The sequence below is a fragment of the Lagopus muta genome, chromosome 26, assembly GCF_023343835.1.
Source record: "Lagopus muta isolate bLagMut1 chromosome 26, bLagMut1 primary, whole genome shotgun sequence".
NCBI lineage: Eukaryota > Metazoa > Chordata > Aves > Galliformes > Phasianidae > Lagopus > Lagopus muta.
Genome location: NC_064458.1, coordinates 4,691,861 through 4,701,454, shown reverse-complemented (window position 1 = coordinate 4,701,454; position 9,594 = coordinate 4,691,861). Strand labels below are relative to the sequence as shown.

The window sequence follows — 9,594 nt, the reverse complement described above, 5'->3', positions numbered from 1 at the left end:
CCAAGAAGTAGAAAAGAGCCCAGAGAGCCAAACCGTTCAAAAGTAATTTACAAAGAACTGTTACATTCAGTAGTACAAAATGATACATAACCGTTCCTCCTGAGCTCATCGCCTGCAGAGGAGTGGCAAGATTGCACATGTGGATTACAGAAACATGACCGTATACAGAAATTGTACTCTGAACTCTAAATTACCCCAACATCCAGAGAGAAGCTATCTTCAACAAACATGGATTTAATGATCCGCATGAAATGATGATGCAGGAAGAGATGCTCTGCTCTGAGTATGTCACTGCCCTGGAATCAATCACCTGTGCTGAAACCACTTTTCCCTCTGAAGTTATCCAATATATTTTGATTGAAACCTAAGACCAAAGGCTAAAATCAAAGCTTCCCCAGTCATATTTCAGGTGAACTTGGTGAGCTGCTGAAAACCCTCATCCTACTAGACTGTCATTTGCCTCTTAACTTTATAAATGTGCATCACCTCCTAGAATTGGGCATTTCCTTGGTCCGTGTCCATCAGTTAGCATTGGGCCTTGCCAGGCACAGACAGGGAAGCGTCTGCATGGCCTGCGCAGACTAAGTCCCTGCTATTGTAACAGCAAATCTGTTAGTAATGTGGTTTCATAGTTTAATAGATCTATAAGACAGAAATCTGTGCCATACCTATTTAACTCTCCTAAGGTATTACAGAATCAAAAGTCTAAAACTACACAGGATATAAGATACAAAACGTCTAAAGGAATGAATCAGAATTGCATCATGACTTCACTGCCTACTGCTTTAAACTCCCAACACATCTAGGCAGCGGCCCCAGAATTAGAAGCCTAAATTAAAGCGTTGTGCCATGAAGTTCAGCAGATCTTCTCTGATTCTTCTCCCTCTGAGAACAGGGGTGTTCCATTCCCTTCTTACCACAAGCTGACTGCAAATATCTCCCACTGTGCCAATCATCCTACATAAAATCATGAGCACTTGATCGGTGTTGTCTTCTAGAATATCAATTTCCTTGTCCCCTCTCTTCTCCTGAAATTGGTACTTTCCAAGATGGGATTCATTATCTGACAGCTGAGACACAACTGCTTGGATTTTCTAGCCCCTACAACCACGACTGGGGTGGGAACTCTCTTCATTACAGCCTTTGGAGTTCCCCCCCTTTGAGGCAACAGTGCTGACAAGAGAAGGGACTGAGATCCATACATTACAAAACCAGTCACATGGCACACAGCAGCATTTCCTGTACGAAAATGTTTTCTTCTGTATCTTTCCAAAGCTTTTATACCACTATACACAGTTTCAATGTTACCAGTACGTATGGGGCACCTCTGCTCTTGAAGGAGGTGTCCCTGTGTTAAGGTTTAGAGTTTCACACTTGCTGTCCATAGTCATTAGTGGCAGTGGGCTTTGCTTCCAGAGGCCATTCCAAATAGATTCCTATCAAACAGCATTAGGCAGTTAAGAGGTGACATTGTCCAACATCATCATCCACTGTTCTGAGTGTTTTTCAAGATCAACATGTTTAACACCTGCTGTGATATTGTCTAATTCAAGTCAAACCACTTGGATCCCCTTCTATTTGCCTCAAGGCTACAACCTACAGAAAACTTACGTTGAAGAAAGACCAAAAACTCCCCTCAGATATCACTAACTGTACACAATTCTGTTTACAATAAAAACAAATTTAGTTATGATACTGCAATTGCAATCTTTTATATCTATACAACAAGCAAAACTGCTTCTAAAGATGGTGGACCGGATTCATGACAGACACAAAGAGGGCTATCTTTCCTTGACGTGGCCATTGGTGAGATGGGCTCTGCTGTTCAGTGGCTCAGACCCATTCCTCTGGATGTCATTGCTGCTCGTGACATTGCTGAAACGTGCAATCCCATTTTTCTCTTTTTCCATCATGTTTTCTCTTTCTTCATCCACATCACTCTCTTCTGTTTCACTTCTCATGTCCTTTTCCATCTACAAAAAATGTAAACGAGAAACAGTTCAAATGCAGAAGTGTACAAAAAGCAGTGCTAGCTGAGCCACAGGCTGAAACTGCTCCTTCAGCCACCTGCCTGCAGCATGCATTTCTGCAGTGTGCTTTTAGCTTTAGCTCACCTTTGCAAACAGTTTCATTTCTGTCCCAATTAAATCTTAACTGTGACCCTGATATTCATTATACAAACAGGTTGAAGCAGCCCCAAATCACAACTGCCCAGGAGTGAGGACAGCCGTGTCAGAGTGAAGAGATCCACACTGCTGCTTTGGGCATCACCGTGCAGAAGAAGGGAGGGGAAAGGCCGTGCATCAAAATCTTACATTTTCCAAAGGGGACACGAAAATGGGTGCTGCAAGTCCAGCACTCAGAATCACAGGATCACAGCACCGCCTGAGTGGGAAGGGACCCACAGGATCCCTGAGTCCAGCTCTGGCTCCACAGCACCACCAAAACCCAAACCCTCATGGTGTCCCAACGCTCCCTGAACTCCAGCAGCTCAGGGCTGTGGGGCCTTTGGTCTCCAGGGCACGCTGCTGCCTCAGACCCAACTTGCTCTTGACCAGAATCCCCAGGTCCTGTTCTGCAGGCTGCTTGTCTGGCCTCTGATCTCCCTGTTGTAGCCATGGCCAGGGGCTGCACACCCAGGGGCAGGATTTGGCCCTTGCTCTGGCTGGACTTTATGATGCTGGGAATTGCCCAGCCCTGCCATTTGTCAAGGACTGTGCAAGGTCTCTTCACCCTTGAGGAGGTCAACAGCTTCTCCAATTTCAAGTCCCGTATCCTGTATCCAGTGTGTCCAGTAAAAAGGACAAGCTCTAGAATGGAGTTCTATTGCTGGCTGCCAGCCTGATGTAGCCCCATTTATCATAACTCTGTGAGCACAACCCATCAGCCAACTTTTTACCCATCACATTATGGTTTGGTCTAGCTGTACGCTAGATATTTTGTCCTGAAGGATACCATCTGAAAGAGTACTGAAAGCTTTGAGGACATCCAAAAAGATCACACTAGCTGGCTCCCCTTGGTCAGTGAGGTGGGATCCTTGTTAAGCGCGTTAAACAGGACCTTCCTCTCATGAACCTGTGTTGGCTGTGATCAGTGAGCGCAGGCTGTTTTCTTCCCAGCCACTGAAGTCAATTTGACAGGCCTATAATTAGCATGATCTTTTTTCTCGCCTTTCTTGAAAACTGGGAGAATGTTTGCCAACTTCCAGTTTACTGGGACCTCTCCAGACTCCTAAGACTGTTGAAAAATACTTGAGAAAACTCTTGGAGTATCCTGGGATGAATCCATCAGGCCCTATAGACTGAAGTGCATCCAGCTGGAGCAGCACGTCCCACATCACAGAGCTACTCAACTCTGCATTCAGATTTATATTCAGTTTTTTTTTTCCCTTGCTATCAAGAGATCTGCAGTCCACTTTTGTAAATATTTATTTCCTTGCCTAAATAAAGTGATAAATAAAGTGATAAAATGACAGATTAGAGAAAGCAACCTAACATTCATTGGCTTCTCAGGCTGCTTTTACTCTGCCATACAAGATGCCAAAATTGGGAACCCATTCAAAGTGTCCATGCTCTTTGGTGGGAAGTGAACTGAGAGCTGCAAGCTTCGTTAAGACCGTGTCCATTGATGGACATACTCTATGGCCTCAATTTTCTATGTATGTTCTTCTGGATATATTTCTTGGATCACATTAAGCAGACTGAAGTCTGAAGCCTTTTTTAAAGATCTCCAATCCCCAGAGCAGTTAGGAATAAGAATCTGAACTTGCAGTGAATTCATATTGCCCGGAAGAGCAATAAGAATAGGAGATGCCACATTTTGTGAGCAATCTATGTCATTCTGGAATTGGCAGTTGAGGAGCTATGCACAAAGAGCACTGATCTGCAGCATAAGTGCAATTAGTAATCGGTAGTACTCTTCTAAGTGTTTTTTTTAATTCAGAAATGCAGAATGTGGCTGAGGCCTTACACCTAGCAAGGTCCCCAGAGGAACTAACTAGACAGCTGCATGAACTAAAAAGGTGGTTGCCTTTATGAGGAAGTGAAACCTGTTACGTCAGGATTTGGCTGAACCCTAATTACTGAGGATTAGAGAACACCATATGTAAAGGTGATGCAGATAAACCTGGAGCCATGGAGGAAAATTACAGGGGTCACTTGGGTGGGCACAAGGGGCTGTGGACAGTGGACTCAAACTGGCCAAAGGGATATTCCATGCTGTACAACATCAGCAATAAAGGCTGGGGTAAAGGAGGAAGAAGGGCATGTGCACAGTGATGGTGTTTGCTCTCCCAAGAAAGCATTATGCAAGATAAGCCCTGCTTTCTTTGAAGTGGGAAGCAGTGCATGAAGTCCATGGGAAGCAGTGAATGAATTCCTTGTTTTGCTTCGCCTGATCAACTGTCTTTATCTCAACCCAACAGTTCTAATATTTTTCCCTTTCTGATTGTCTCCCATCCCACCGGTGGTGAGTAATGAGTAGCTGTGTGGCATTCAGATGCCTGCCAGGGTTAAGCCACAACACTTACAGATAAAACATGAAAAAATCTGAATGTGCTCCAGCCTTCCTGATAGCTCATTTATTTCTAATAAGGCCACTTATTACCTCATCATTTAACACTGTAATAACTGTAGTGGTATTTCACCCCACATGACAATTAGGAAAACAGCAGAAAGGCCTCTTCAGTCACCTCTTCATTTTCTGCAGCGTGTGAAGTTTCTTGTTTTAATTTGTAAGTAATTTGCTCTGTGCTACCTTAAGGGAAGGCTGATGAGGAAGCTCTGGACAATATGGATGAAGATAAGTTATTCATGCTTGTTCTTAGTTCCCCTAAGACAGAATTCATAGAATCATAGAATCATAGAATCACCAAGGTTGGAAAAGACCTAAAAGCTCATCCAGTCCAACCGTTCACCTCTTACCAACAGCTCCCACTGAACCATGTCCCTCAACACAACATCCAGCCTTTCCTTGAACACCCCCAGGGTCGGTGACTCCACCACCTCCCTGGGCATCCATTCCAGTGCCTGACCACCCTTTCCGAAAAGTAATACTTCCTGATGTCCAGCCTGAATCGCCCCTGCCGTAGCTTGAAACCATTCCCTCTGGTCCTATCATGACATGACACAAGACTCTCTCCTATGACACGAGAGAAGAGGCCGACCCCCAGCTCACTACAGCCTCCCTTCAGGAAGTTATAGAATTCCCCAGTTGGAGGGTAAGAAAACAACTCATCCCAGGGTATGAGGTCAACTCCCACAGAGCACGAACTCGTTTCTCCTAGACTGTGTCCTTGGCAGATGGCCAACCTGATGACTTGAGGTCATGTCTTTGATTCTGAGAAGAATTTCATGCTGAGCAGCAGTTTGGTTTCACAGCAGATGCCACATGCTGTAGTCAGAAAGAATGGGATGCATTTCACTAAAGTTTATGCAGCTGCATCTCAGGCATGGAACACTGCTCTATGACTGATAGAGACAAACAGGCAATACCTAGCTGCGATCTTGAATGGATTACGCCTACTGAGTGCCCCTTTTGCCACATGGATAGGAGTCTACATATGTAATTACATTAGTACAAGAAAGAATCAATCCCAAATAAACTTCTATGTTCCCAAGTAGCTTTAGGGCACCCTCCCTCCCCGTGTGATGCACAAGGGACTACAAGCTGATTCCTACCGTGCCCTGGAGCATGAACTTGTAGACCATATGAATAATGAGGCAGGACCAGAAGATGTGAAGCAACTGTAGAGTTATCAGGAGAGCATTCACAAAGTAGTATCCAAAGAAGGGCTGGAATATCTCCATGGAGTAGTAGTAGGTGTTATAGAGCACTCTGCAAGAGAGAAAGAATTGCACTGAAGGGTACTCATGTTCTTAGCAGGGCTGTAAGCCCCCAAAAGCTCTTTGTCATAGAGGAAGTTTCAGGTCAGTCATTTCCTTCTTCCATATAACATGTGAGTTTCCCACTGGAAACAGAGTAGAGCCAAAAGACAAGGACTCTTCTGCAGTATACATCGGGTCTTTATGACTCCTCTACAAACTGCAAAGCAGACCACCCTTGTTTACCCCAAGGCAGGTGCAACAGCCATATGACACTGTAATCTACACAGATATCAGAGACATGAGCTCAAGGATTGAAAAGCAAAGGCTGTAGCAAAAGATTCAGTCCACAGCTGAATTATCCTGCCTCTGAGAAGGCAGTTTTTTAATTTTCCTTGACTGCAGCAGACTCACGTGTAGGGGAAAATGACCAGGCGGCTGATGAGGAAGACAGCTGAGAAGATCATAAAGAGGCTGTCACAGGTTTTTTTCCACTTCATGTAATTGAATATCTTAGTTGGCTGGAAGGAGAAAGAACAATAAAACAAAGCAGGCCTAGACACTGCATCTGCACATGCTCCAAGAAGCTAATAAACCAGATATAATACTATCCACATGCAGGTAATCATCTCTCCTCTGTAGGGCACCTTAAGCTAGGTCAAGAGATCAGCAATGAGTTATCAGTGGAATAATGCTTGGCCCTTACTGCATTAGATCAAAAGACAGCATTTGGCTGAGGAGCATCGCTGCCAGCTAGGTTTTACCTGGCAAATAACCTTGGAGCTCACCTCTAGGAAGCAATCAGAAGCATCATGAATCACCATCACCAGTGTCCCAATGCGGATGTAATTGGCACAATATGAGAAACTGATCAGGAAGATGGTTGCAGCATGATGGACTATCTGCTCCTTGAAGTCCTGAAGAAAAAGGGGACAGGAGAAATAAAACACACGGTGTACCTTCTGTCTCAGTTAGAGCATGTCTCCTGCAGGAAGCGATAAAATCTCTCAAAAAACCTCTCACTGTAATGTCTCAGAATAATAGAATCATAGAAACCTTGGAGTTGGAAGGGACCTCTGAAGGTCATCTAGTCCATCTCCCCTGCAGTAAACAAGGACATCCACAGCTAGATATCAGGTTGCTCAGTCTTGTCCAGCCTGATTCTGAGCATCTCCAATGACAGACATCTACCACATCCATGGGCAACCTGTGCCAGTGCCTCGTCACCCTCACTGTTAAAGACATTTTCCTTATATCCAATCTAAATCTCCCCTCTTTTAGCTTGAAACCATTTCCCGTTGTTCTATGACCATACACTCTGCTAAAAAATCTGTCCCCTTCTTTCCTGTAGTTTTTCTTTAGATACTGAAAGGCCGCTTCAGATCTCCTCAGAGCCTTTCCTTCTCCAGGCTGCACAGCCCCAGCTCTCAGCATGTCCTCATAGGAGAGGTGCTCTGGCCCTGGGATCATTTTTGTGGCCCCCCTCTGGATGCGCTCCAACAGCTCCATGTCTCTCCTGTACTGAATCCTCCCCACCTGGACACAGTGCTCTAGGCAAATCTACAGTACTGAGCAGAGGGGCAGGGGAACCCCCCTCACCCTGCAGACCACACTGCTTTTGATGCAGCCCAGGATACGGTTGGCTTTCTGGGCACATTGCTGGCTCACGCCCAGCTTCCTGTTCACCAGTACTCCCAAGTACTTTTTGGCAGGACTGTGCTCTATCCTTATATCCCCAGCTCGTATTGTCAGTGGGGGTTGCCTTGACCTGGGTACGAGGCCTTGCACTTAACTTTGTTGAACCTCGTGAGGTTCTCCCACACCCACTGCTCAAGTCTGTCTAGGTCCCTCTGGATGGCATCCCATCCCTCTCGTGTGTCTATCGCATCCCATGTAGCAGCTCACACCTTCCCATGCCAGGGTTGGCATTCCCCACCTCCCAGAGGAAAGGGAAGTGAGTGACTGGGAATGGAAACTCCTGGCAATGTGCAAGGCCAGAGTGCCACAGAACATCAGACCGGCACTGTAGGTGCTACACACTCTTGAACACTCTCCCGAGCTTTAAGCTTGCATTCTCTTTACGCTTGACTCTTCCCTGGTGCTGTCACTCACCTTCCTCTTCACATCAAAGGGCAAGGTGAAGACCAGTGAGCAGTAGAAGGAAAGCTCCAGCATGTAGTACCAGAACAGAGTGGGCTGGAGAGGCTGCAACACCAAGGGAGAGACAGTGATATACCCATCAGATAAAGCAGAGAGAGAGATGGAAACCACAGCTCCTCTCTATGCAAAAAAAAAAAAAAAAAAAACCAAAAGAAAAAACAACCCATGAGATCACCACCATGAAAAGATCTGGTTCCTGCAGCATCAGGGGGGACAAAAATCAACAGAACAATCTAGTCACTAAACAAACATCAGCTGTGCTGAGGTAGAAACAAACAGCAGGGGACACTCTACTTTGCATTACCATGAGGAATATTGGGGAACTGGGGGAAGTTGCAGAAAGTCTTTGCTCTCTTCAGCACTGTGTGAATTCCTGAGCTGTCACTGCAGACCTTAGCAAACTCTATATACTGTTTCACTGCAGTGGAGCAGATTAGGACTTGAATAAATCATTCCCTTTGACAGCGTTCAGGGAGACGCTTCAGATTTCTTGGACTCTGTCACAGATTTTTCAGTCTAATCAAATTATCCGGCAAAGGTACAGTGCTCCTGTGTGTGAACAGGAGATCATAGAGCGTGAACACTCATCTACATTCTTCTGAGTAATTTTTTCTGGGGTTTTACATGTGGAAGACTAAAAGCTCCAACGCAATTAGCAAGGTGTGTGCAAATTAAGCAGTAATTTTTCTGTTGGGAGCTCTGGATCAGAAGGCATTCATTTTGGGAGAAGAGATTTGGGAGAACAGATGCTTCTTTTGCCCTTGTCTGTACCACAGAGCATGGTTTGTTTAACAGAAATTATATTTAGAATATTCTTTGTTCCTGTTAGGACACAGGTATGTTCTTGACCCTTCCTACTCTTTTCCAGTGGAATGTTACCAGATCTGGTTTTGGTCTTTTCTATTTATTACAGCTGTTAGAAAGAGTTCTGTTATGAGGGTTTAAATTTTTCTGGAAAATACATGTACTGCAAATGTACAGAAGAGAAAATGAGGATCCGTAGAGTCCTATTCATACACCACCTGTTTGCACAAATTCACCCTTAAAATTTCTGCCTTTGGGTGACAAAAGATATTTGGAGGCTTGGTCTGAAAGATAGTACCTCACTCCTCACTCATATGCCCCATCATTGCTTCTGTGCTTAACCCTATGCACTGTATTTCCCTTTACAGGTTAGCAAATCTCAATGGACATTCAATTGCTCTAACTCTGACTGCCAGACCAAGCAGCCCTGCAGCACAAGCAGGGCTTGTCTCACTTTGTCTTGCTGCTGGAATCAAACTGTACTTCAACCTTTCCTTCAATTAATGAAGAACTTACTTCTCACCCAGGATGTTCTTGCATTGTAAAACCCTATGCATGGGAACTCCCTGCACGATACCAGTGGAAATTATTATCCTGCCAGAAACACTTCACAGCCTTTGGATTGCAATGAGCAAATGCTGAAGGGAATCAAAGTCTACCAAGTCAATAGCAGCCTTTTTGCCTCCTTCACTGAGCTCTGAATTGCACTGTCAGAACTCTGAGCATACCAGCAGACTCTGCAAAGGATTCCTCTGAGGGGGTTTAGCTGCCTGTGGTCAAGATCAGTTTCTCAGAGGGCCCATCTGTT

The 9,594-nt window shown here is 44.9% G+C and overlaps 1 protein-coding gene across 4 annotated transcripts in view; it reads right to left on the bottom strand.

Moving 5' to 3' along the window:
• Positions 1-30: 30 nt before the first annotated feature.
• Positions 31-9,594, bottom strand: part of CERS4 (ceramide synthase 4) — a 56,619-nt gene continuing 47,055 nt past the window's right edge. For all 4 annotated transcript variants that reach the window (XM_048927424.1, XM_048927425.1, XM_048927427.1 and 1 more), the window contains exons 8-12: positions 7,935-8,027; positions 6,611-6,739; positions 6,237-6,343; positions 5,679-5,835; positions 31-1,973 (exon numbers count right to left, since the gene is read on the bottom strand). In XM_048927424.1, the coding sequence (XP_048783381.1) occupies positions 1,782-1,973; positions 5,679-5,835; positions 6,237-6,343; positions 6,611-6,739; positions 7,935-8,027 (678 nt within the window). In that variant the 3' untranslated portion in view covers positions 31-1,781. The remainder of the gene's footprint in view (positions 1,974-5,678; positions 5,836-6,236; positions 6,344-6,610; positions 6,740-7,934; positions 8,028-9,594) is intronic.